This window comes from Panthera leo, chromosome A2 (assembly GCF_018350215.1).
Source record: "Panthera leo isolate Ple1 chromosome A2, P.leo_Ple1_pat1.1, whole genome shotgun sequence".
NCBI lineage: Eukaryota > Metazoa > Chordata > Mammalia > Carnivora > Felidae > Panthera > Panthera leo.
In genome coordinates this window covers 12,837,810-12,864,563 of record NC_056680.1, presented here as the reverse complement: position 1 = coordinate 12,864,563, position 26,754 = coordinate 12,837,810, and the positions used below count along the sequence as shown (strand labels likewise).

General features: G+C 53.1%; 3 protein-coding genes across 6 annotated transcripts in view; 2 read left to right on the top strand and 1 right to left on the bottom strand.

Moving 5' to 3' along the window:
- Nucleotides 1–7,418, bottom strand: part of SLC27A1 (solute carrier family 27 member 1) — a 32,385-nt gene extending 24,967 nt beyond the window's left edge. The window contains exons 1-2 of one of the 4 annotated variants that reach the window (XM_042928859.1): nt 7,227–7,418; nt 5,579–5,746 (exon numbers count right to left, since the gene is read on the bottom strand). In XM_042928859.1, coding sequence (XP_042784793.1) covers nt 5,579–5,745 — 167 coding nt within the window. In that variant the 5' untranslated portion in view covers nt 5,746; nt 7,227–7,418. Of the gene's footprint in view, nt 1–5,578; nt 5,839–6,195; nt 6,310–7,226 lie in introns of those variants that run through there. The other 3 variants (XM_042928860.1, XM_042928858.1, XM_042928857.1) reach the window with 3 other exon arrangements.
- Nucleotides 7,419–13,935: 6,517 nt separating this feature from the next.
- On the top strand, nt 13,936–17,745 carry NXNL1 (nucleoredoxin like 1). Its single transcript, XM_042927489.1, has 2 exons — nt 13,936–14,261; nt 17,415–17,745. Exons 1-2 carry the CDS (start codon nt 13,936–13,938, stop codon nt 17,743–17,745), a joined length of 657 nt encoding a protein of 218 aa, XP_042783423.1.
- Nucleotides 17,746–19,390: 1,645 nt separating this feature from the next.
- Nucleotides 19,391–25,302, top strand: TMEM221 (transmembrane protein 221). Its single transcript, XM_042927488.1, has 3 exons — nt 19,391–19,902; nt 22,084–22,169; nt 24,833–25,302. The coding sequence occupies exons 1-3, from the start codon at nt 19,583–19,585 to the stop codon at nt 25,300–25,302; spliced, it is 876 nt and encodes a 291-aa protein (XP_042783422.1). The 5' UTR covers nt 19,391–19,582.
- The last annotated feature ends 1,452 nt before the right edge of the window (nt 25,303–26,754 follow it).

Here is a 26,754-nt window from a genome sequence, read left to right as displayed (position 1 = left end):
CCACTGGTAATGAATCAGGAATATACATATATATATACATATATATATATATATTAAAAAGAGATATATATATGTATATATATACATATATATATCTCTAATGTTTATTTTTGAGAGAGAGACAGAGTGCGAGTGGGGGAGGGGCAGAGAGAGAGGGAAACACAGAATCTGAAGCAGGCTGCAGACTCCGAGCTGTCAGCACAGAGCCCGATGTGGGGCTAAAACCTGTGAACCACGAGATAGGGACCTGAGTCGAAGTCGGTCACTTAACCAACTGAGCCACCGAAGAGACCCAAGAATATATATATATGTATTTTTTTAATGTTTTACTTATTTTTGAGAGAGAGAGAGAGAGAGAGATGTAGAGTGTGAGTGGGGGAGGGGCAGAGAGAGACAGACACACACAGAATCTGAAGCAGGTTCCAGGCTCTGAGCTGTCAGCACAGAGCCCGATGCGGGGCTCGAACCCACAAACTGTGAGATCATGACCTGAGCCGAAGTCGGCCGCTCAACCAACTGAGCCACCCCGGCGCCCCAAGAATATATATTTTTAAAAAAGGAATATAGGGGTGCCTGACTGGCTCAGTCAGTAGCACATGTGACTCTTGATCTCAGGATCATGAGTTCAAGCCCCATGTTGGGCCCAGAGCTTACTTCAAAGCAAACAAAAAGAGATGGGCATTGAGGAGAGCACTTACTGGGATCAGCACTAGGTGTTGTATGGAAGCCACTAAATTATATTAAAAAAATAAAAAATAAATAAATAAAAAGAACTTCTATAAAATGAGGTGTCTTTAAATAGAATAAACATAAAACAAGATCATGTATTGATTGGTTGATAAAAATGTCGTGACAGGAGGTTTGCAGAAACCTAACCCAGTATTTCCTCTAGGAATGATAGCTCAGTATTTGTTGATTCAATGTTTGCAGTGGCTTTATGAGGTAGAGGGCTGAGAATCTTTCATCTGGAAGCTTGCATGATTTTCATAAAAGTAAAAATTACAAGTAAAAATGGAAAGAAAGTGCCAGTTAAGAAATATGACAGAGAATGTGCGGCCACCTGTGGGCACGGACGGCAGGAAGGTCTGTGCAGATTCTGTAACTATATCTTGGGAAAGAGACAGAAGACGCCCTCCCTGGTCAGATCCTGATATCCCACCCGTTCGGTAATAAGTAGACTAGCTGAGGTCAGCAGCCTCGGCATTTATTGCGCACCTACTATGTGCCGGGCACTGTGCGAACTTTATGGCCACCCTCTGAAGCAGAGTCCTAAAATTCCCATGTGACAGATGACGGGATGAGGCGGGTGCTCAGAGAGGTGCATTAACATGCCCGAGGTCACACAGCAAGTCAGGGCAGAAGCCCAGAACCAGGACCCCCGCCAGGGTCCCTCTGCTCCTCCTGAGGCCTAACAAAGCATTAATAAAGCATTCGCCACATATGCCCACGCTGCACACAAGAGGTGTTCAATTCATGCTTCTTGAGGGAGAGACATTACATAAGGACTATTTTTACAGATAAAGGAACTGGGACTCAGAGGGCAACTTTCCATGGGCCAGCAAGGGGCAGAGCTGAGGTCCACCCTGGCTCTGGCCATCAAGCTCCCAACCATCCGCTTACACAGCCACCAAGCCCCCCCCCGCCCCCCACCAGCCGACAGCAACCAGCACCAACGCATCTGAGTACCGACCGGGTACCCAGCTCTCCTCTAAGAGCTTCCCGTGAGTGAACTTGACAGAGCACCCCAAGAACCCCAGAAGCTGGTATTATTTTTATAGCCATGGGGAAAGGACCTTCAGCAAGGCTGGGAACCACAGGAAGCAGCCCCTGCAAGGAGGGCCCCCCCCCCCCCACCCCGTCCACCGGTGATACTGCAAGAAACAGGAATTGAGGCTATAGCCGGTCACGATCAGGTTACATGAGCATTCGGGACGGGCCCAGCTCTCACCGCCTGTCCCGTCCTGCCCTCGCCCCCATCCTTTCCGGAGTACACCCACGTGGGCAGACAGGAGACTCCAGTGCTCAGCTCCAGCCACATGCCTGGGCTGCCCCGGCCTGGCAGCAGCCCAAGCCACCCCCACCCTGGGGACAAAGAAGCCACTGTGCGCCTCTGGGCCCTTCCTGAATGAGACTTCTTCTCATCCTTCTGTTCCTTCTGCCCCCTCATGTTTTCACCCTGAGCTCCAGGACACCCGGGCAGAAAGAAACCAACAAGAATAAATGTGATCAGATTTCACGCCGCGAATACAGGATACAGAACGAGGTGGGAGAGCTGGAGTCGGGTGCTTACACGTTTTCTGAACCCTGGGTCGAAAGGCAGCTCCCACGGGGGTTAAGAACATGAACTCCAGTGCCCTGCCCTCCTTGCCTGTGCATTCCCGGGTAAGGGACCTCGTCTCTCCGTGCCTGTAAATGGGGTTAGTAGGCATCCCTTTTTTTTTTTTTTTTTAAGGTTGTATTTATTTATTTTGAGACAGTGAGAGAACGTGAGCAGGAGAGGGGCAGAGGGACAGAGACAGAGAATCCCCAGCAGGATCCGCACTGTCAGCACACAGCCCAGACATGGGGCTCAAACCCATGAACCATGAGATCACGACCTGAGCGGAGATCAAGAGTCGGACATTTAGGGGCACCTGGGTGGCTCAGTCAGTTGAACATCTGGCTCTTGGTTTGGGTTCAGGTCATGATCTCACCGTTTCGTGGGTTTGGGCACCACCCTGGGCTCCATGCTGACGGGGCGAAACCTGCTGGGGATTCTCTGTCTCTCGTCTCTCTCTCTCTCTGCCCCTCCCCGACTCATGCTATCTCTGTCCCTCTCAAAATCAATCAATAAATTAAAAAAAAAAAAAAAAAGAGTTGGACACTTAACCGACTGAGCCACCCAGGCACCCCCTTTTTTAAGTTAATTATCTATTTTTGAGAGAGAGAGAGAAAGAAAGAGCGCGAAGGTGGGAGGGGCAGAGGGGGAGGTGGAGAGAGAGAATACCAAGCAGGCTCTAAGTTGTCAATACAGAGCCCGACGTGGGGCTCGATCCCACGAACTGCGAGATCATGACCTGAGCAGAAACCAAGAGTCGGAAACTCAACCTTCTGAGCCACCCAGGCGCCCTTCCTTCTTTATAGGACTGTGAGAACACAAGGCCTGGTCCACGGAAAGGGCCACACAAGCTGTGTTAGTTAGCTATTGCTGTGTGACAAATTGCCTCCAAAATTACCAGCTGGAAACATTTATTATCACACATTTTCTGAAGGTCAGGAAGCCAGGAATAGCTTAGCTGTGTGGTTCGAGTGTCTTATGAGGCTGCAATCAAGGTATTGGCTGGCGCTGAGGTCATCTCAAGGTTTCACTGGGAGAGAGCCTACTTCCAAGTTCAGTCACGTGGGCCTCTCCCCAGGACTGCCTTGCATAACAGCAGCCAGCTTTTTCCAGAGGGAATGATCTGAGAGAGCACCACAGTCATGCACATTACAAACCTCGGAGGTAACAGCCCATTTCTTTTGCTGTATTCTGTTCATTAGAAGCAAGTCTCTCAGTGGGGCGCCTGGGTGGCGCAGTCGGTTAAGCGTCCGACTTCAGCCAGGTCACGATCTCGCGGTCCGTGAGTTCGAGCCCCGCGTCGGGCTCTGGGCTGATGGCTCGGAGCCTGGAGCCTGTTTCCGATTCTGTGTCTCCCTCTCTCTCTGCCCCTCCCCTGTTCATGCTCTGTCTCTCTCTGTCCCAAAAATAAATAAAAAACTACTCCCCCCGACCTGGGCGAGCGACCAAACCTTGCTGTGCCTCAGTTGGCTCGTCCGTAAGGTGGGGACAAGAGAGTACCCACACCATAGGGTTGTTGGGAGGGCTTCAAGAAGTCATGTTTAGCATGGTGCCTGGCATGGAGCGGGCACTCAGCAAATATTGGCCATCCTGCCAAGGAGCAACAAGGTTGGAGAGTGTACAGAGACGCAGGGTCAGGAGAGGGCTCTCTAAGATGACATTTAAGCTATGGCATGATGACAATGAATAAATAGCAAGGAAGAGTGATCCAGGCAGAGGGTGCAGCACGTACAAAGGCCCTGGGGCCGAGCATGTTTAGGAACAGCAAGGCCAGTGTAGCTGGAAGAGTGACAAAGGAAAGGAGAAGACGTTGTGGACACAGTCAGGAACCTCAGGTGGTGTCGATTCTAAGGGCAACAAGGAACCGTGGGAAGGTGTTGAGTAGGAAAATTCTGCAAAGGGTCCCGAGGGAGGCAACATCATAAGGCATCACCAGGCAAGAGGCGGTCCAGCGTGTGCCAGGCAGAGGGAACATCCTGAGCCTGACAAGGCAAGTTGATATGAGGGCCAGATGACACGATAGAGGTGGGGAGTGGCGAGTGGGCAGATCCCAGGATAGGTCACAGTGTCCAGCTGGAGGGTGAGTCTTTTTCCTGCAGAGGATGGGGGTCGTGGAGGGTAGGCGAACAGAGTGCATGCTCAGATGTGCATGTCAGAAAGACCAAGGCAGAGGCAGGGACCAGCGCATGGAGAGGAAAGGACGGGTGCTGGAAGGTTCAGAACCAGTCAACTGGCAGTGGAACTTTCCCCAGCTGCACACCATCCCTGCTGCTCACAGAGCCTGTTTCTTCACCCTTAATGGGTCAGTCCCCCCACCTCCCTGAAAGGATCAGCCTCGCAGCCACAGCAGGTGCTCAGGTATTCCCATGTGGGGACTGTTACCAAGATTTGCTCGGATGGGAATCCCCCACGACACCTATTCCCCCCCACCCAGGAAGACCCCCCCCAACAGCTTCTTCAAGCAAGCCCCTCAGAGACACCCCAGAGACCTTCTTCCAGGGATACCTGCCTAGGACACCAAAATCCCCTCGGGTGAGATCACAGTCTCCAGAGATTCCCCAAACAAGTCTTGAAATACACAGCAACCTCTCCACAAACCCCGAACCCCCCAAATCCTGCACAGACTCCAAACTCTCAAAGAGCGCTCCTGCCACAGAGAAACCGGTAAATTGTCCTGTGGAGACACACACCCTTCAGGAACCCTAAAAGTCCCTTACAGGTACCCCAAAAGGCCCCTTCATCCATCACACCCGAGAAAGCCCTAAGTAAACCCAAAGTGTCTTGGCAGCCCCCAGAGACCACTGGGTCACCACTGTGGGACCCTAGGGACCTACCAGAATCCCTGAAGAGCCCCGAGAGGCCTGTCACAGTCACCAAGTCTCCACAGAGACCCCCAAATACCCAGGGCCTCCCAATCAGCCTCAGCTCTCTGGAACCCCAACCAGCTTCCCCAAAGATCTCCAAGTTACCTTCCAGTCCCCTGAAGTCTCCAGAGCAGCCCCTAGAAGCCTGAAACCTACTCATCTCCCTCCAGAGACCCTCAAATTGTCCCCTGCAGCTCCCCTCAGTGACCCCCTACCCGGCACTCTTTCAGGTCCCGGCCCCGCCCCTAACCCCGCCCTCACCTAAGCCTCGCCCCCAGTATCCAAAACCCCTCTCCCCAAGCCCTCAGGACCCCCCCAACGCCGCCGCTGCAACCTCCACCTCTGACCACCCCCAGGACGCGCAGCCGGCGGGGGACCAGGCCCCGAATGCACTCACAAGAGGTCCCGCCTCGCGGTCTTGCAGACGATACGCAGGAAACGCCAGCCGCCGCCGCCCACGTACACGCCGAGCGCCGCCGCTGTGCTCCAGGTCCACGGAAGCCCCAGCAGCCACAGCAGCACCAGCGAGACCACGGAAGCCGAACCTGCACCCGGAGCCCGCATCCTGGGGAGGCGGAGAGCGCTGAGGCCGCGGGCCTCTGGGGCCCCGCCCCACAGCCAACCGGGCCCCGCCCCCCGGCCCCGGCTCCGCCTCTTCGGGGAGCCCAGGCCACCGCCTTCGGGTTGGGCCCCGCCCTCCTGCCTAGAATTGGCCCTGTTCCGGACAGGCTCCGCCCCTGGATCAGGGCCCCGCCCCCATCCCATGTTGGATACAGGCTTCCTGGTTCCTAACCCTCCTCAGGCTTCTTTGCCAATCATTATTACAGGCCACGCCCTCAGACGCAGCTCTTCCCCTCCGTCAGTCACTATCAAGCCCTGCCCCACTTCTTGACCTAGAGGCTGGACTCTGAACCCAAGCTCCACCCTCACGACCTGGCTCCAAGCAAGGGCTCCACCTCTTCCCTACCACGGACCCAGTCCCTTCCCCGTAACTTGACCAGCTCTTCCCCATGCCTTGACCTAGCCGTTGTCTTCAGTTACAGGATCTTCCCCGTTCCCAAGCCTGTCCAGCCAACAGGTCCTGAGCTTTCCCCCGAAGTCCCGCTTCTACCCTTCCTCCGCCACCCATTGGCCCCGCCCCCAGTTAACGATCTGGTCCCGCCCACAAATGTATATCACGCCCATTCCACGCTAGGCCCCTCCCCTAGCCCCGGGCTTCGCCCGCCCCCTATCCCAGGCACAGGTTCCACCCCGGGCCACTGGCTCCTCCCTCGAGCTTTACCCCAATCGTCACCCTCCGGGCCCCACACTGGCCCACCTAGCGCCCTAGGCCCCTCCCCACCTGCCAGCCCAGGCCCGCCCCAAGGCCCTCTTCCGACTTGTCAAGCGCCGGAGCTCCTCAGCCCCTTAGCCAAGGCCCGCCTCTTTCCGGAGGCCACGACCATAGAGAGAGGTCCCGGGCCAGAGAGACGACGGCCAACGAGACCCCGGGGCTAGAACGGCCCAGAGACGGCCGCAGCTGTCTTCAAGACAACCAAACTGCCCTCCCTCCGCCCGCCCCCGCGCGGCGTTTAGAAAGCACGTGCTCCCGCAGCCTAGGGGCGTGGCTTCGGGTTGAGCTTTAGATGGCACACGGATTCCTAGCCCCGGGCACCAGAAAATCCCAGTTCACACTCAGGGCCTGTGTGTACTGGATTCTTGCTCCAGTTTGTCCTATATCCAAGCACCATAGCCTCTTGGGTCTTAAATACACATTCCGGGGACCCTAAACTCACAGCCTAGGACCCTCAGAAGGTTCTAAACCCCATCTGTCTTAATGATCCATTTCAAGGACCCAACTAATCCCAAACGTATATCGCAAAATCTCGTCAGTTAAATCTCTTTAACACCCCAAGAGCCCAGGGAGGGCAAAATCCACACACCAGGGTCCCCACACCCTCCCGTACCCAAGGTCCTAAATGCCCACCGAGACCCAAAAGCCCTCCTCCTGATCAGGCACGGGCTAGCGCCCGCCTGACTGCCCACCACCCTGGTCCCTGGCTGACCTGGAGCGGCTCACAGACCCTCAGTCTTGGCCGGTTCCCCGTGGGTTCCCAGAAGCTCAGGCGGGGACGATGAGGCCAAGACAGAGAACTCCAAACCTAGCCCGAGAAGGTGGGTCCTCCAGACCCTCTGTTTCTGCAGACTCCTGGGCCCTGCTCTGCCTGCGCTATGCCCATGTAGGCCACTGCCTTGGATCCCTCCCTCCAAGCTCCCCCTCCTCTGCCCCCCTGCCCACCCCACCCCTGCTTGTTTTCTGCCTTGGCTTTGGCCGACCTTCCCAGCGCTCTCCTTGGGAGGCGGCCAGGGCCGGCTTCCAGCGCCATTTGGAGGACAGGGCTGGGCAGGCTCCCACCCCTCCCACGTGCTACCATTGGTGCCTGCGGCTGCCCAGGGTGGGTGGAATGGGGGGCAAGGAGGCAGATCGGGAGGACAGGCCCAGAGCCAGCCACTGGTCTGCTACTTCCTTGGGCAGGGATCGGCGGTCAGCAGTGACCGGTAACTACAGCTGCACTCTTCTCCTGCCAGGTAGCACTATTGTGATCACCCCATTTTACAGGCCAAGAAACTGAGGACTGGAGCTGTCACACTAGCTACAGTTGGGAGTCATTCATTCACTCACAAACGTGGGCTGGAGGCTTGCGCTTCCTCCTCTCCCTCTTCTTCCCCTTTTCTCCTTCCTCAAACTTCTCCTCCCCCTCCTTCCTTCCACCCAGATTCGCTCATTATTCCCCACTTCCTCCCTCTCACTCCTCTTCATCTCCCTCTTCAGGTTTCTTCCTCCCCTCCCCCTTTCCTCCACTTTCCCCCTTCTTTGCTCCTCCCCCGCCCCACTTCCTTCCCTTTCTCTTCTGTTCTATCCCTCTCCTCCCTGCCCCTCCTCTTACCTCCTCCCCTGCCCTCCCGGCTTCCCTCCTCCCCCCTCCTCTTCCTCTTTCTTCCTCTCCCTGTTCCTCCTCTTCTCCATCTTACGGAGTTTACTGAGACCTGACTAAATAGTGCCCCAGACAAGCAATCTCTCCCAAGTGTGCCCACAGCTCCTGGAGATACTCTTATGGGTCCTCAGGCTGAAATCCCCAAATCCAAAAGGCTCTGGAAACCCAACTTTTTTCTTCAGGCCAGAACTGCCAGAACTCCAGATGTAGGTGTAGGCAAATAGGGCGAGAGGTTCCCAAAAAAAGAAAGACAAGGCTTTGGGATGCCTGGGTGGTTCAGTCGGATGAGCGTCCGACTTTGGCTCAGGTCATGATCTCAGAGTCTGTGAGTTCAAGCCCCGCATCACGCTCTGTGCTGACAGCTCGGAGCCTGGAGCCTGTTTCGGATTCTGTGTCTCCCTCTCTCTCTGCCTCTCCCCTGCTCATGCTCTGTCTCTCTCTGTCTTAAAAATAAATAAAGATATTAAGAAAAAGAAAGACAAGCCGTAACTTTCTTAACATAAGAGAAGTCATTTTAGGTCCCCAGCCACTTTGACGTCCTGGGATCTGTTAAAATCACAAGACCTCCATAGTTAACGATTTTAAAGGAACAAAAGGAATTAAAAACAAACAGCCACTACCCGGCCAGGGGAGAACCTCACCACATCAGAGACAATACATTGGTGGTAAAAAAAAAAAAAACTCCCTCTGCTGTTTCAGAGGGAAAGATGGACCCACCACACTCTTGAATCTTTGCAGGGTTTAAACCCCTGGAACACTCAAACATTGATGACTTTTGCCCCACTTCTCTACAGCGCTCTCCTTTGCCAAGCCCCTTCATGAATATGCATGTACCCTTAGTTTCAAACTTCCCCAATTTTGTTGTCTGGGGGAGGGCGGGGACAGTGCTTTGGGAGAAGCACTCAGTGGTCTCCCTACTTGTTGCAAATAAAACCCTTCCTTTCCCCACTCTTGGCTTGGTTGTCTTTCAGCTGGACACCCACCAGGAGGAGAACCCAGTTTCCGGTTACAGAGGGACCACCTCCCCCTGTGCTGACCCAGTCTGCTGTCACTGCTTTCAGTGGTCAATTATTCCTTTGTATCCCCGTTTATCCCTTATGTATCCCTTTGCTTAAGGGCTGTCCCGAGAGCCCCAGGGGCATCACGTAACATACAGCAGCTTTCACCCTCAATTATCTTCTTAAGCTACCAAAAACTCCCAGTTCTGAAATACAACTGTCGCCTGGTTTTCCAGATGAAGCCCTGTCTTACCTCCATTTCACAGAAATGGAAACTGAGGCCTGGAGCCGGGGACAGACTCAGGTTCTACCCCTCTCCAGCTGGTGGCCTTGGACTGGTCACCTCTCCCTCCCCTCTGTACCTTGGTTGCCCTTGGGTGATAATGCCCGCCTCCTGGAACGCCGTGCATCAAATATTTCTTGATCACCACTGCGCCACGGCTGACTAGGGGTTTCGCATCTGCGGAATGAATGGGCCAGGCACATGCTGGGTGTAGGGGCACAGCCAACCGTGCATCTCCCTCCCTGGGGTGCAGGCCACAGCGAAGGGAGTTCTTAGAACTTTCCAGAAGGAGAGAAATGAAGCATCCATTGAAAGTAAAATACTGAAAGATCATGGCTTGGGGGTTTCATTATAAACAGACCATGAGCACCGCGTGGGAGTGAACAATTTCTCTCCGCCAAATTCGTGTGCCCACCACAAGTAGGGTATTAGTTTCTTGCGGCTGCCATAACAAAGTATCACAAAGTGTTAAACCAGGTGGCTTAAAACAACAGAAATTTATTCTCTCACAGTTCTGGAGGCCAGAAGTCGGAAATCAAAATGTCAACAGCCACACTCCCTCTGGAAATTCTAGGGGAGGATCCATGCATTCCTCAGCTGTGGCCACGTCCCTCTGCCTCTGTCTTCACATGGCCTTCTCCCCGTGTGACTCCTCTTCTGTCTCTTACAAAGACACTTGCCATTGGATTTAAGACCTCCCTCCATAATCCAAGATGATCTCATCTTGAGATCTCATCTTAATTACATCCGCGAAGACCCTTTCTCCAAATAAGGTCACGGTCACAGGTTCCGGGGTTAGGACTCGGACAGATCTCTCTGGGGGCCACCACTCAACCCACTACAACAGAATAAAGGGTTAGAGCAGTAGTTCTCGGGGCACCTGGGTGGCTCGGTCGGTTAAGCGTCCGACTCCGGCTCAGGTCATGATTTCGCAGTTGGTGAGTTCGAGCCCCACATGGGGCTCTGTGCTGACATAGCTCGGAGCCTGGAGCTCGCTTCTGATTCTGTGTCTCCCTTTCTCTCTGCCCCTCCCCTGCTCATACTGTCTCTCAATAAATAAATAAATAAATAAATAAATAAATAAATAAATAAATAAGTAGTAGTTCTCAACTGCCCCTGGAGACACCTGGCAATGCCTGGAGACATTTTTATTTATTTTTTTTAAATGTTTATTTCTTTTCTGTTCTGAGAACAGAAGCCCGGCACCTCACAAACATTACAGAAGAGTCCTCTGTCCTTGAGATCATTTTGCTCTTGGTGCATCTTTTGCACCCACGACACGACAGGACTTCCTGGGGTTTGGGGAGAGTGAGGAAAATCTGGGGAAACCATTTCTAAACAGAACATAACAAGGACATATCGGGACTGAGGTCATTCACAAAACCTTGACGACATGAATTACGTCTTGGGAATGGAGATGTCGTGACTTCCTTTCTTATGGTTTAAAGCCAACCCGAAGTTTCTTTCAGAGTCTCTCATGTTTTTCTAAACCTGGAAAAATCTTCTAGACCTGGTGTCCCAGTTAGCTATTGCTGTGTAACAGATCACCCCGAACTGGAGTGGATTCATACAACAGGGATCAACTACATGTGTCTGCCTGGGCAGTCCCCCTGCTGGACTCAATCGCCTCAGCCAATGAGACACCATCATCACCCTGAACTCCAATGGACTTCCCTTCAAAACAACCCCTCCCAACTTCCTCTTTCTCCAAAAAATCGCAGTGTTTTTTGCGTAGCTTGCTTGTTCCGAATTGCAATTCTCTGCTATTCCTGAACAAGCCCATTTTGTGGGTAAAATAATTGTTTTCATTTGAAGGTCAATACCGCCATGTGACCTCTTATCCAATAGGCTAGAACAGGGGTCTGCAAACCACAGCTCACAGACCACATCTGGTTCACCAGAGGCTGAGAATGGTCTTTACACTTCGGAATGGTTGAAGAGTATCAAAAGACTGGTATTTCCTGACACGTGAAAATTCTACGAAATTCAAACTTCGGCTTCTGTAAGCAGAGTCCTATTGGAACTGTGGCCATGGCACACAAAGCCAAAAACATTTACCACCTGGTCCTTTATAGAAAAGCTTTGTCAGCTCCTGGGCTAGATCAGCTTCCTTACATGGGGCATCAGGAGGCAGCATTCCAAGAGAATCAAAGTGGGAAGTAAGGATAAGACATATCTTCCAAACTCACACCTTCTGCCGCATTCTGTTGGTCAAAGCAAGTCACGAAACCAGTCCAGATTCCAGGAGAGGGGAACTAGTTTCCAACTCCTCCTAATGACAAGGGGCTGCAAAATACTGTGGCCATGGTCTTCAACCTTACCGAGGGATCTTAAGGTGGGCTGTCCAGACTGAATTCGGGAAGGTGGAGAAAAAAACCTAAACATGTTTATTTTCAGTACCTTCCATTAACTTTGAAGATAAAGTTAGTGGGGTGCTCAGTCTGTTACGCGTCCAACTTGGGCTCAGGGCAGGATCTCATGGTCCGTGAGTTTGAGCCCTGCATCTCGCTCTGTGCTGACAGCTCAAAGCCTGGAGCCTGCTTCAGATTCTGTGTCTCCCTCTCTCTCTCTCTCTCTCTCTCTGCCCCTCCCCCCACTCACACTCTTGTCTCCGTCTCTCTCAAAAATGAATAAACGTTAAAACAAATAAATAGGGGCGCCTGGGTGGCTCAGTCGGTTAAGTGCCCAACTTCGGCTCAGGTCATGATCTCAGAGTTTGTGAGTTCGAACCCCGCGTTGGGCTCTGTGCTGACGGCTGGGCGCCTGGAGCTGCTTCGGATTCTGTGTCTCCCTCGCTCTCTGCCCCTCCCCCACCCATGCTCTGTCTCTCTCCCTCTCTCTCTCTCTCTCCCCGTCAAAAATAAACATTAAAAAAATTAAAAATAAATAAAGTCAGTTTACTAGCAAAAAAAAAAAATGGGTTTATTTGCTATAGCAGAGAATTGTGATTCGGGAGAAGCAAACTATGGCGAAAACCGTAGGCTATTCCAACAAAGGAGATGAACATTATTTTATAGAGAAGGAGGAAGTTGGGAGGGGCTGTTTTGAAGGAAAGTCCATCAAAAAGAAGCAGGAGTTCAGGGTGATGATGGTTAATTGGCTGAGTTTCAGGGGTAGTTGACTTATTGCAGGAGAGGGAATGTCCCTCTTTTCCTGTTGAGAACTGTAACTGATCATTCTTACCTGTGGATTCCCCTGTTGGAGGTTCTGAAATTGACACCGCTTCCTGTAATTGATATGGAGTGGTGGGGTGTGAGCTCCCCCTTCTGGCCTCACGCTTCCATTTTAGTGTGGTTTCCCATTATTAATTTTTACACTTAAAAAATATTTTATTTATTTATTTATTTTTAAGTTTATGTATTTTGAGAGAGAGAGAAAGCACGAGTGGGGGAGGCGAAGAGAGAGAGACAGAGGGAGAAAATCCCAAGCTGACTCTGCACTGTCAGTGAAGAGCTCATCGTGAGGCTCTATCTCACGAACCGAGAGATCATGACCTGAGCCGAAATCAAGAGTCAGACGCTTAAGGGACTGAGCCACCCAGGCGTCCCCATCTTTACACTTCTAACTGGAATTTAGCCTGTGTTTTTTAATGTCCTGTCAAAGCAGGTATCAGCCAGCCCTGTGACTTTGTCTCCCGTGGAAATCAAAGGTAATTTCATATCACAGCCTGGCCGTTGCAGGCAGACACCTCAAAATATCACTAATGCTCATTTTGATGTAGAAATCACAAGGGGCGCCTGGGTGGCTCAGTCGGTTGAGCGTAAGACTTCAGCTCAGGTCATGATCTTGCAGCTCATGAGTTCGAGCCCCGCATTGGGTTCTGTGTTGACAGCTCAGAGCCTGGAGCCTGCTTCGGATTCTGTGTCTCCCTCTCTCTCTGCCCCTAACCCACTCACATTCTGTCTCTGTCTCTCTCAAAAATAAACATTTAAAAAAAAAAAAAAGAAATCACAATACTTGGGGGCACCTGGGTGGCTCTGTCGGTTGAGCATCCGACTTCAGCTCAGGTCATGATCTTGCAGTCCGTGAGTTTGTTCCCTCTCTCTCTGTCCGCCCCCCCCCCCCCACTCATGCTCTGTCTCTCTCTCTCTCTGTCAAAAATAAAAAATAAAACATTACCAAAAAAAAGAAATCACAATACTTTGTAGAGCCATCATGAATCAGGATTACTGAATGCATTCAGTTCACGAAGAAGCACATATATTTTTATGTCACAACGTAATAAAATATTTTCACACCCGTATGTCAGTATGACCGTTTTCCTTTGCAATCCTGTGCCTTAATGGATTGGGTTTCTAGCTGTCTCCAGAGAAGGAGCCCACAGGGGCCTGTCTCTGCCCTTGGAGGCAGCACAGAATCAGGTCACGGTGTAGGCAGATTAGTGAGGTCCTGAACTGGCCTCCTTAAAGATACCTAATCCTGGACCAGAAGCCAGCCAGCAGTCCCAGGGCCACACAGAGTCCCTCCACCCTGTCCCCAGCTCCCGGCCAGGACTGCCATGGCCTCCCTGTTCTCTGGCCGCGTCCTGATTCGCAACAACAGCGACCAGGACGAGCTGGACACGGAGGCTGAGCTCAGCCGCAGGCTGGAGAACCGGCTGGTGCTGCTGTTCTTTGGCGCTGGGTCATGCCCACAGTGCCAGGCTTTCGCACCCATCCTCAGGGACTTCTTCGTGCGGCTCACAGATGAGTTCTACGTGCTGCGGGCAGCCCAGCTGGCCCTGGTGTACGTGTCCCAGGACCCCACAGAGGAGGAGCAGGATCTGTTCCTCAGGGACATGCCGAAAAAGTGGCTCTTCCTGCCCTTCGAGGATGACCTGAGGAGGTGAGATGGGAGAAGAGGCCAGGGAGGGTTTCCTGGAGGAGGAGCTATTTCTGCTGAAAGTGAAGTATTCGTTCATTCTTGCCTCCCTTCCATCTGGAATTGATGAGCACGGCCTGTGTGGCACTCTGTACCCAGCCTGGGGGGTGCACAGGGGGGAGGGGTGCATATGCCCATTTCCATTTAGCTCCCAAGGAGCTTACAACCTGGGAAGACAGGCATGACACAAAGACTCAAACACATAACAAACTGCAGTTGTGTTCCTGAGGACAAAGGGAGGATACCACGTGGGAACATCACGGGCAGACCTTGCTGAGGTTTGGGGTCAGGGGATGTTTCCCTGAGGCAGTGCCTTTAGAGAGACCCCAAGGCCAAGGGAGGATAGGAGGGGAAAGAGTGGAGTGAGGGAAGGGCTTCCAGGCAGAGGGCACAGATAGAGGCTGGGAGGCCATCAGGCAAAGAACAGCCAAATCGGGGACCTGTAAGGAGTAACAGGCGTGAGAGGTCCGCAGGTCTCAGGTGGCGCCACAAACTGCATCTTTATAAGTATGAGTGTGGTCCTCAGAGTAGCTGGGAGCCAGGGAGGGCATCGGAGCTGAGAGAGAGGTGCGTGGATTCGAGCTTTGCACCGAGCTGCCCTATAAACCGTGTTGCAGTTTGCTCCTACTTTAGAACCTTCCCCAGGGATGCCTGGGTGGCTCAGTTGGTTCAATGTCCAGCTTCGGCTCAGGTCACGTTCTCATGGTTCATGAGTTCGAGCCTCGCATCGAGGCTGAACTAAAAGCAAAGCCTGCTTCGGATTTTCTGTCTCCCTCTCTCTCTGCCCCTCCTTCACTCCCGCTCTCTCTCTCTCAAAAATAAATACACGTTAAAAAAAAAAGAAGAAGCTTCCCCTTTTCTGCGGTAAAACTTTCCTTCTTTTTGAGGTGCCCGTGTGGCACCTCAGTCAGCTGAGCGTCCGAGTTCAGCTCAGGTCATGATCTCACTGCTCATGGGTTCGAGCCCCGCATCAGGCTCTGTGCTGACAGCTCAGAGCCTGGAGCCTGCTTCGGATTCTGTCTCCATCTCTCTGCTCATGCTCTGTCTCTCTCACTTTCTCTCTCTCAAATATAAAATAAAACATTAAAAAAATTTTTTTTAAGTTGGGAGAAGCATGCAATGAACAATTAACAATACAATTGTTAACATTTTGCCAGATTTTCTTTCTCTGCGCACATGGGAGCATGCACTGAACCATTTGAGCGGGCGTCTCAGACTTTGTGACACTTTACAGATTTCATTAATTTTGTTCCACAAGTTGGAAGTTTCCGGAGACCTTCGTTGTCCATCCAACATTATCAGATTTGGACACTTGCTCACTCCCCCTGGCCTCTCTGCAGCCGAGGGGGATCTTTCTGGTAAACTGGTAACATTTCCCTTCCCAGGGCAGAAATGCCAGCTGTGAGGGCATCATAACCAAACACTGACCTGCTGACTTTGTTTGAGGCAGGGTCCTCTCAATCAAACCTTCACTGGGGCTAGATGTCTGGACAGAGGGTGAGCGAGTCCCCATCGCCCTACTCCTTACCCTACCCACATACGGGGTCCCCAGATAAAACACAGGATGCCCAATTAGAAACAAATTTCACAAAAACAATGAATATTTTTTTAATTTTACGTATTTATTTTGAGAGACAGCGAGCACGAGTGGGGGAGGGCAGAGAGAGGAGAGAGAGAGAAAATCCAACTCACCAACTGTGAGATCATGACCTGAGCCGATCCAAGAGTCAGACTCTCAACCAGCTGAGCCACCCAGGTGCCCCAATGAATAATTTTTTAGTATGTGTTTTTAGTATAAGTATGTCCCGCATATTGCATGTTGTTATATAAGTCTTATTTTATTTTATTTTATTTTATTTTATTTTATTTATTATATCAACTTTAACAGGTGTCCTGTATTTCTTTTTGCTAAGTCTGTAAAGTCCTGTGTGACTTTACAAGTGCCATGCATTCTCTGCGCAGAGGCCCGGAAAAGGGCCACCCAAAAACCCAGTGGATGGAAATTAACAACTGTGGATGCTGGGCTCAGTCTGGTCTCCCCTGTACTTCAGAATGTCTGTGCGTGATTCTGGTCCAGATGGGACGTTTGGTCTGGGGTCTCCTGGGATCGTGGATGGCTCCTCACTGGCTTCCCCTCATACTGGGGACAAAATGGAAACTCCTTACTATGAGCCTGCAGGGCCTCTGATCAAGGTTACACTCTAATCTCCCTCTCATCTCAGGGCCTTTGCACGGCTGTGTCCTCTGCCTGGGACCCTGGCCGCCCAGTGCCCTTCTCATCCTGCAGCTTTGAGCTCAAAGATCACCTCCTTGGAGAGGCCCTCTCTGACCACCAATCCCTTACCCAGCTTGGTATTTCTTTATGACATTTATCAGTATTGATTCATTCATTCATCCCACACAGTTTCTGAGCCTCAATTCTGTGCCCTATACTGTTTCAGGCACTGGGGACCCAGGTGAATGGCGACAGAAATCTGTGCCCTAGTGAAGCTACATTCTATGGTGGGCAAAAATGATAAAGGGGAAAAATAGGGGCGCCTGGGGGGCTCAGTCGGTTAAGCATCTGACTTTGGCTCAGGTCATGATCTTACAGTTCCTGAGTTCGAGCCCACATCGGGCTCTGCACTGACACGTGTGGATCCTGCTTGAGATTTTTTATCTCTCTCTGTCCCTATCCTGCTAGCACTCTCCTTCACACTCTCAAAATAAATAAATAAACTTAAAAAAAAAAAAAAAAAAAAAAAAAAGGAAAAACAAACGGTGCAGTGTGTTGGATGCTAAAAGGCACAGAGCAGCAGACGGGAGAGCGAGGCATTGAGATTTGAGGTTGGCTACCCAGCATACAGGGTCTTAACCCACAGAAGTCCGGGGAGAGTGCTCCAGGCAGAGGGCATGGCCAGTGCAAAGGCCCTGAGGCGGTAGCATGTCTGAGGTATTGGACACCCAGTGCAGAGGCCACTGAGGCCTGGCCTGGCCCGGTCTCTGGGCTCCCCCAGCGCCCGGCACGGGGTAGTGCACACAGCAGGTGCTCAGTAAGTACCCGGAGGAGGGCTGTGTGGCTCCCCAGCTCAGGGGCGGGTACGGGCTTCCAACCGGACTGACCCGCCCACCCCGCAGGGATCTCGGGCGCCAGTTCTCCGTGGAGCGCCTGCCGGCTGTCGTGGTGCTCAAGCCTGGAGGGGACGTGCTCACCCGCGACGCAACTGACGAGATCCGGCGCCTGGGACCCGCCTGCTTCGCCAACTGGCAGGAGGCGGCGGAGGTGCTGGACCGCAACTTCCTGCAGCCCGAGGACCTGGACGACCCCGCGCCCCGGAGCCTCACCGAGCCGCTGCGCCGCTGCAAGTACCGCGTGGACCCGGCGGCTCGGGGCAAACGCCGCCCCAGGAGAGGGAGCGACCCCGAGGGCGAGGGCGGGGCGGAGGGCGGGGACGGGGAGCTGTTCTGAGATCCCTGCGCAGAGCACACGCCTGAACTTCCCAAAGAGTGCCCTCCCAGACCCTACAGGGACACAGCAGTGGACACTTGAGGCAGACCTCCAGCTGTCCCCGAAACAGCGGACCCACCCCCAGCGCGGGGGCGGGGCGGGAGGGGGCGCTCAGACCTCCGGGAAACAGCAGGGCTTCAGAAGATTCAAAGTGCTGCCTGGGGGGAAGCAAGAAGACAGACCACCCATTCAAAAATAAGCAAAGGGCATGAACAGGCAGTTTTTTTCTCCAAAGAAGATACACAAATGACCAACAAGCGCATGAAAAGATACTCCACGTCATTAGCCATTAGGGACACGCAAATCAAGAGCACCGTGAGATACCATCTCACACCCAGTGGGATGGCTGTAATCAAAAAACCAGAAAATAGCCAGCGTTGGCAGGGAAATGAAGACATTGGAACCTGGCTCACTGCTGGTGGGCAGGGAAAATGGTGCAGTCGCTGTGGAGAGCAGTCTGGGGATTCTCGATAAGTTAACTATATAATGACCTCACTTACCAGCAATTCCACTAGTAGGTATGCGCCCAAGAGAAATGAAAACAGACTCAGACAAATAGCTGAATGTGCATGTTCACAACGTAGAAATGAATAAACGAAATGTGGTCCGTCCACCCCGTGGAATGCTATTCAGCCATAATATGTGCTCTCAACATAGATGAACATCCAAAACATGCTCAGTGAAAGAAACTGGACACAAAAAAGTCACATACCGTCGGGCTCCATTTATAGAAAATGTCCAGAACAGGCAAACCCAGATACAGACAGCAGATCAGGGCCAGGGGCTGGAGGAGGGGGGTGGGGAATGGGGGTCTCCCTTAGGGATGATGAAAATATTCCGGCACTAGACAGACATGATGGGTGCACAACATTGCGTATGTACTAAATGCCTCTGAATTGTTCGCTTCAGTATGGTTTATGTCATGTAAACTTCACCTCAATTTCTAAAACTGAAAAATAAATAATAACCAAAGACTTGTAGCAAGATATAGGGGTGCCCACTCAAGGGGGGTGCAGAAGGGCCTCACCCAGGAGGCAACATTTCTGCAAAGCCTTGAAAAAAGGTTGGACAGAGGGGAAATCACAGCCAACTGCAGGTAAGAGACCAAATATCAAGGTGAATTATTTAAGGGGCGCCTGGGTGGCTCAGGTCATGATCTCAGGGTTGGTGGGTTTGAGCCCCCCCCCTCCCCCCCCTCGCCGGGCCCTGTGCTGACAGCTCAGAGCAGGGAGCCTGCTTCGGATCCTATGTCTCCCTCTCTCTCTGCCCCTCCTCCACTCACCCTCTGTCTCCCAAAAATGAATAAACGTTAAAAAAGAATTTTAAAAAGTGAATGATTTAAAAATTTGTTCAAGCTTCCTTCTTTTTGTTTGTTTTGTTTTAAACAGTGAAAGGACAGTGGGCGGAGTGGGGGGTCGCTTTAATGAATTTGGGGACTTGTGGGGCTCCCTGGATCCGGCCACCGAGCTTTTGCAGCTCTTGGGGCCACCTCGGTTTCTTCTTCGCCCCGCCCCGCGCCGGCCCCGCCCAGCCAGGACCTGGAGGCCGGGAGGGGGCGCCCGCAGGGTCCCCAGAGGGAGGAGAAAAGACTTTGTCCCAAGTTTTCGCGGAGCTTCCTCATCCCCGCTGCGATCGGCGTCCCAATCCCCCTACGGCCCCCCGATTTTCAGACACCCCTTGCGGTCCCGCCCCCTTTCGGAACTCCTGGGGGCCCCTGGACTCCCGCCCAACTTCTCTGCCGCTAAAAATCTCTTTTATTCCTTGACCGCCCCCCACCCAGGCCCGCGGGACCCCTACCATGGCCCGGTCTTACGGGGGCCGGGTGCTGGCCGCGATGACCCTGCTGGGCATCCCAGCGGCGGTGCTGGCGGCGCTGGGAGCGCAGCTGCTGTTCCAGCTGCAGGCGGGCCGCGCGGAGCTGCGGGGAATGCGCGCCGACGGGCTGGGCCCGGAGCTGGACGCCGGCCCAGGGCTGCCCGAGGACGCGGCCGGGGCGCTGCTGCCTCTGGCCGCCGCGCTTGCTGCGCTCGCCCTGGTGTTGGGCCTCACCAGCCTTCTGCTCGCCGCGCTCTGCGGCCACCTGGGCGCCGAACTGGCGCGGGGGCCGGGTCCCGGCAGGTAGGACAAGCCCCTCCACCCCGACGCCCGGCTGGGGGCTGGGCGAGCCCGGCGAGCCGCCGCCCCTCTCTGGGCCTCAGGTTGCGCGGGGGGGTTTGGCGGGGGGAGTGGATCTTCCCTTATCCCCTCTCCCCTTCTCCTTTCTTCCATCCCTCCCTGCCTTCCTCCCCTCTCTCTCCATCCCCAACTTCTATCACCTCTCCCTCCCTCCATCCTATAGTAGTTGAAAATTTACCGCAGGTGCGAATTTTACAGAGGTGGAAACTGAGGCTCATAGAGGGCCCAGCGTCAGCTAGCTCCTGCGCTGATAGCGCGTGTCATTTAGGGAACCCCACACTCTTCGTGCTTCTTGCTTTCCAAGGATTAGCTCAGTGAAGTCCCCCCACCCCCTTCGCCCCGCGGCGGCTGAACGTTACTGCCTCCCTTTGTAACCGCGGCTCCGACAGGGGCCAGAGTCGGCTGATCTCTCTGGGCTGCCTGATTTGGAAGTGGGCGGACTGGATTTGAATTTGATTCTGATAGAGCCAGAGCCTGTGCCCTGGCTCGCGCATCTGAGCTCCGGAACATGAACCCTGGGGAGGTGGCGGGGGTGGGGCGGGGGGCGGGCAGTGAATGTAGAGTGAGGGACCTTCCTTGAGTCGAGGACTCGGCTGCCCCACATCCAAGTGTTTCCCTCCAGGATGCCCCGGGGAGGAGAGCCAGAATCATTGGTCCAGGATTCCATGGATTTGAGCAGATGGGAACGTCCACCATTTGGAGTAGATTCCACCTAAACTATTCATTCGATAGCTCAGGGAGTCAGTCGACAAATATGTATTGGGCACCTGCAGGGGGCTGACCCAGCACTGGAAATAGAGGACACAGCAGGAACCAGGTGGACCCAGACCGGCCCTGGTGGGGTAGACAATAGCGACAAGCCAGATCAGAAATATCAAGTGAGGCTGAATGCTGGGAAAGGAAGAAAATGGGGTGATGGGGTGGAAGCGGAAAGGGTAAGTGTGGTTGAGGCGGGACCATCCGGGGAGGCTTGCGCTGAGACTTGAAAGAGGAAAAGAGGCGGCGGATCTAGAGGCCTGTGATGGGGGGAGGGAGGGCAGCATGTGCAAAGGCCCTGGGGCAGGAATGAGCTTGGGGGATCTGGAGGACTGTGATGGGGGGAGGGAGGGCAGCATGTGCAAAGGCCCTGGGGCAGGAATGAGCTTGGGGTGTTAGAGGTCGAGGTGATTGGTGTGGCTGGAGGGAGAGATGAGGGAGATAAGGGTAAGGAAATCAGGGGAAATAGACCATCCTGGGCTTCTGTGCTGTGGTGCAGACTTTGGGGGTTTACTCTGCCTGAGAGAGTTGTGAGCAAGGAGGGGCATGTGACCTGACTTAGGTTTGCAATCACCCCCTCCAGCCACTGTGCAAAAAAGGTGAGAGCAGAGAGGAGGCCACTTCCACCGTGTCGGTGGGAGGTGAGTGATAGCAGAGGCTTTCCTAAGCCTCGAGGAGTGGGGAAGGAAGAACGCACCCGGCGAAGCACTCAGCCCAGCGCCAGGCTCAAAACTAAGTCCTCGGTCCATCTCAGCCCTCGGGAATCCCTGTTTCTGTCACCTCTGATGGCGAGTTAAGCTCCGTCTCTTCGTGTCCCAAATAAGTTTGTGGTCTGGAAAACAACGGAAGGCAGGTGTCTAACAAGTGTCCCCGCGTAATAGCTGCTTCATGAGTGCTGGATGTGTGAATGGACTGATGTGCGTGGATGGGTCGCAGGAGACGGGTGGTGGATGGGTGCGTGGTGAGCGAAGGATGAATGGCCAGGTGGAGAGTCGGTTGGATCGATTTGATGGTGAGCGGGAGGTGGGCGGGTGAAGGATGGGTGGACAGACGGGTGGGTAGATGGGTGGTGAATGGCCGATAGATGGATGGACGGACGGTGGCTGTTTAAATAAGCGGGTGGATGGATCAATAGGGCCTTGCTAAATGGCTGGCTGGCTGTGTGGTTGAACAGCCGATGGAAATTGGTGGATAGTAAATGGTAGTGGATGGATGAGCGGGTAGATGGAGAGACCGATGGCTGGATAGATGGTCAGGTCCTCACACAGAACTCAGATCCCCCAAAGCTCCCCCTCCTTCTCCTCCCTGGCTTCCCCCCACCAGCCCCACCCCCTGAGCCCTTTTTCTTCCTGCCCCCCACCCTCCTAGGTCTGACTGGTTTCTCTATGACTGCCGCCTCCTCAGACACGTGGCCCTTGGCCTCTTCTGCTGCGGGGTCTCTGTCTACTTAGCAGGTGCGTGCCGGGGGGGGGGGGGGGGGATGTGGGGGGGGTAGAGCCCCGGGCTGGGGTGGCTTTGTCTGACACACTTTCTTGCTCTGGGACCTTCGGCAGACTCCCTTGCGTCCCAGTTTCCTCACCGGTAAAGTGGGGACGTGTACCGTCCCCGCCTTAGAGAATCGCTGAGGGCATTCAGGGTGAATCCCCGCAAAAGCCCATGAAAGCATCTGACTCCAGTGGGGGTGGCGGGGGGGGTCCACGAGCAGTAGTTGCCTTCAGAACCCTTTTGGATTCATCAGCTTTTCTACGTCTGGTTTGAACAAAAGTGTCCATGTCCTTGGTGGCTTTCTAGAGATAGTGTTTTACAGGTTGGTCTTAGCAAAAACCATTTGCTTATAAATATCAGAACCTCCAGCTCAAGAATGCCTTAAGTTAAAAAAAAAAAAAAAAAAAAGCTTTATAAACCAGAAATTCAGTTGTAAATCCCAAAACAGGAAGCAGAGCAAAAAAGAAAGAACGTGCCACACTGGCTTTCCTTCCCTGACTTGTAATATAACTTTTCTTAGCTCAACAGTCTCTCACCCACGCTTGCTGGTAAAGGAATCAAGTCATCAAGTCTCTTTAAAGAGACTCCTGACATCTTCTGTTTTGTTCTAATCTTGGAAAATGTGTTGATGGGGCTGCAGGTTCGGTGCTGAATCACACATTAGATCACTAAGCAACCTGTTTTCCTGGAAGAAAATAATTTCCAGCTGAATGAAAACCAAGGAATTTGCTATGATTGCCTTACTCTTATTCCTGCGACAGAGAAACAGAAGTTTAGAAGATATATTTAAAATATTTCTTTGTGAGATGCGAGCCTAGGGTTCATTATGGGAATACAGGGGTACATACGCGTATATCACGTGCAGGGAACTCTGCAGAACTTTTGTTGCTTGACTTAATAAAATGCTCCAGATGTGAGTTTTCTTTAAAAAAGGAGAGTGGAGGGGCGCCCGGGTGGCTCAGTCGGTTGAGCGTCCGACTTCAGCTCAGGTCACGATCTCACGGTGCGTGAGTTCGAGCCCCGCGTCGGGCTCTGGGCTGATGGCTTGGAGCCTGCTTCCGATTCTGTGTCTCCCTCTCTCTCTGCCCCTCCCCCGTTCATGCTCTGTCTCTCTCTGTCTCAAAAATAAATAAACGTTAAAAAAAATTTTTTTTTAAAAAAGGAGAGAGGAGGGGTGACTCGAGCCTTTTCACAGGCTGGCAAAAAAAAAAAAATGTTGGAGACTTGGAGAATAAGATATGCTCGCTCTAATATACAAGAAAACTCACAAAGAGAGAAAAAAAAAAAGGTAACCACGTCAGCCTCATTAAGTGTTAAATTAAGAATTTGTTCAGCTCCCATTTAGATTCTTTTTTGAGGTTAGGTGACCTCACTCAGCAAGAATTCCTGACCACGTCCAGCCAATCATCCAATTAGCCATCGTTGCTGACCAGAGCCAAAAGAATAATTAAAAAAAACAAAACAAAACACACACGCTTTAAAAAATGTTTAGAGCAAAAAGGGTCCTTGGCCTCATTTTAATATGTCAAACGTGATGCAGTGTGGCATCTTAAAAGCCAAAGTGCAGGGGCGCCTGGGTGGCTCGGTCGGTTAAGCGGCCGACTTCAGATCAGGTCACGATCTCACACTCCGTGAGTTCGAGCCCCGCATCGGGCTCTGTGCTGACAGCTCAGAGCCTGGAGCCTGCTTCAGATCTCCCTCTCTCTCTCTGCCCCTGCCCCCCCCGAAAAATGAAATAAAAACAATTTTTTTTAAAACAAAAGTACAGAGCTGAAGAAAGCATAAAAACAGCCCACAAAGTGTGAAGAAGTCTTCCATTCACTCTGGGCTTCTCCACTACCAAGTCCCCTGCTGCTGCTGTAAGAAAACTCCTCCCTACCCGTATCCCAGTCAGCAGTCCCAGGACAGGCTCTGATTGGCTGAGCTCAGATCATGTGCTAGCCCTGCACCAATCACTATAACCGGAGGAATCAATGCTCTGATTGGCCAAGCCTAGTACCATACACAACACTGATGCCAGAGAGGTGGGTCAGTGCTCCTACCTTAGCAATCAGGGTGAGGGTAAGGACTAGACCAGGGGTTTTCAATGGGAACTGATTCTGCTGACCCAGTGAACATTTGGCGATATCTGGAGACGTCTTTGGTTGTCATGACAGGGCAGGAGGGAACGCTATTGTGCCTCGTGGGTAGAAAGCTGCTCAGTGTCCTACAATGCACAGGACGGTCCTCATCAAAAAGAATGATGCCAACTGGGCGTTGGACAGGCCAACAGAAAACTAGTACAGGTCGGTCCTCAAGGTCAGGTCAGCAACAGTCTTGTTCAGACCGGCAACCTGAGGCCAGAGAGGGGCTGTGATCCACTGAAAGTTAATCACCAGGATTCAGAAAGCCTGAGATCTGGGTTGTTTCAGTTGTAGTCAAGTACACACGATAAGGCACGGAAGTTTACCATTTTATAGGAAAATGGATGTGACAACGATGTGACAACGATGTGAGAGGATTAGATGGGTGAAGGTGTGTGCCTAGCATGTTGTATGGGTGTCTGTGACTGCCCTCTTTTTGGGGAGCTCTCCCAGGGTTTGGGGAGCAAACGTTTGTGGACTAAGTGAATGAAAGCCGTTTGTTTTTCCAGCACTGTCCATCTACGCCCTGCTGCTCTTTGAGATCGAGACAGGTGCAGCCGCCGCCTCCATCCTCGGAGTGGGTGCTCTGGTCCTGGTGGCGGCACTGACCCACACCCTGGTCCGAGCTGCCCGGGCCACCCGCCGTGGCCTCCACGAACTGTCCCCACCGCACTTTGAAGATGATCCTGTCCGTCCTGCTGAAGTCTCCAAGGCCAGCCCCAGGGCTCAGCCCCAGCAGGGTACCCACCACCGGACCCCCTACTCATCCTTCCCAGAACCTGGGGACCCCGTCAGACCCACGGGTGCTGCTACAGTGCCTACGGCCAAGGGAGGAGGCTGGGAGGGCAGCCTGCCTTTATCCCGCATGCACCGGACACTGTCAGCTGGCAGGGGGCACTGGGAAGGGATCACCCATGAGATGCGCAGCATGCTGGGCCACAGGCCAGGGGGCTCAGGGAAGGACTCCACCCTGGTGTGAACCCAGGGACCAGGGACAGAGACCTGGGATCAGGCAGCAGGAAGAGGATTCTGTAAAGATAAGTCTAGGCTCAGCCATAGTAGCAGTATGACTTGGTTTCTCAGTTCACAGCATCCCTGGTTTTTGTCCTGAAGGTTGCTTCATGGCACAAAATGGCTGCCAGGGCTCCAGCCTTCATCTCCTCTCAGAGGGAAAGGCAGAGGCCAGGGCAGGCTCGGTATCTTCTGGAAATCTCCCCGGGAAGCCTGGGGTCCCTCCTGTTTATACCTCACTGGCGAGAACAGTCACATGGCCACATCTCGCGGCAGGGGAGGCTGGGAAATGTAGCTATCCAGATGTTATAGGCAGGAGGGAGGGTTGGGCTTATGCCGTGGTTCTCTAAATGTCTCCATCCATTTTACAGATGAGGAAACCGAGGTCCACAGAGGGGCAGTGGCTCACCAGGAGTCCCATGGCCAGTACTGAGCGTCAGAGGCAGGATTTGAACCTGGGTTCTGTAACCCCCATGCTGCTGACAGTGCAAGTCTCAGACTCTGCAACGTCTTCCGGGCTGTGAGCATTTGAAATCTGTGTGTGCTGAGCTCAGAGCAACCCAGGGCCACGGGTAAACCTGAGGGGCTGGACCCAGACTTCTGGCTGTGGCAGAGACTTCGCTGCTCTGTGTCTCACTTTCCTTGTCTATAAAATGGGGACAGAAGCAGCTTCTTCTCCTAGGGTTCCTGTGAGACTCGGTGTAAGCCATTCCAGGTGCCTGTGCACAGTAGGTCCTCCACGCATGTCAACCTGTGCCATTGTCAGTCGGGTGGGGTGCGCGGTGGCAGGAAAAGGCGGGGTCGATGACCACTTTCTGGGGCTCACGAAACTGACAAGGCTTGGAGTGGATAACTCAGAGCCCTCAGGGTCTCCAGAGGCCCTGGCCCCACCCCTCCCGTTCTGCACGACCCTCAAATAAACTCCGACCCTCACTATCTCCTTTGTCACTTGAGCCACATCCAAACATGCTGTGTGGCCAAGCCCAGGCCCAGGGTGATGGATGGAGTGACAGGAGTGGGGGTGAGGAGGCAGAAGTGGGGAGCAAGGGTATGTTCCTTGTAGACCTCAGTCAGGGACCCAGGTCCCACAAATCCTCATGTATGTAAATTTCACCGGGGGCGGGGGGATGGATGCCTGGCCTTCATCCCGACCCCAAATAGACAGATATCCCCAGAATTCTCCCAGTATGTCCCTTCCTGGACCACAGAGGTACTCCAAGGCTCGCGGAGTAGAGGTGACTCAGCCACATAGTGGCTCAAAGCCCCCCTAGGACCCTTTCCAAAGGTCAGAGAGGTGACAGCACCGAGCGGTGGCGACGGGGGGTGGGGGGGTGGGGGGCGGTTAGTCCCCAAGCGTGACCCTGGCAGGGACCCTGCTGATCAGATATACCCAGACCCAGGTGGCCCACTGTCTCCGGCT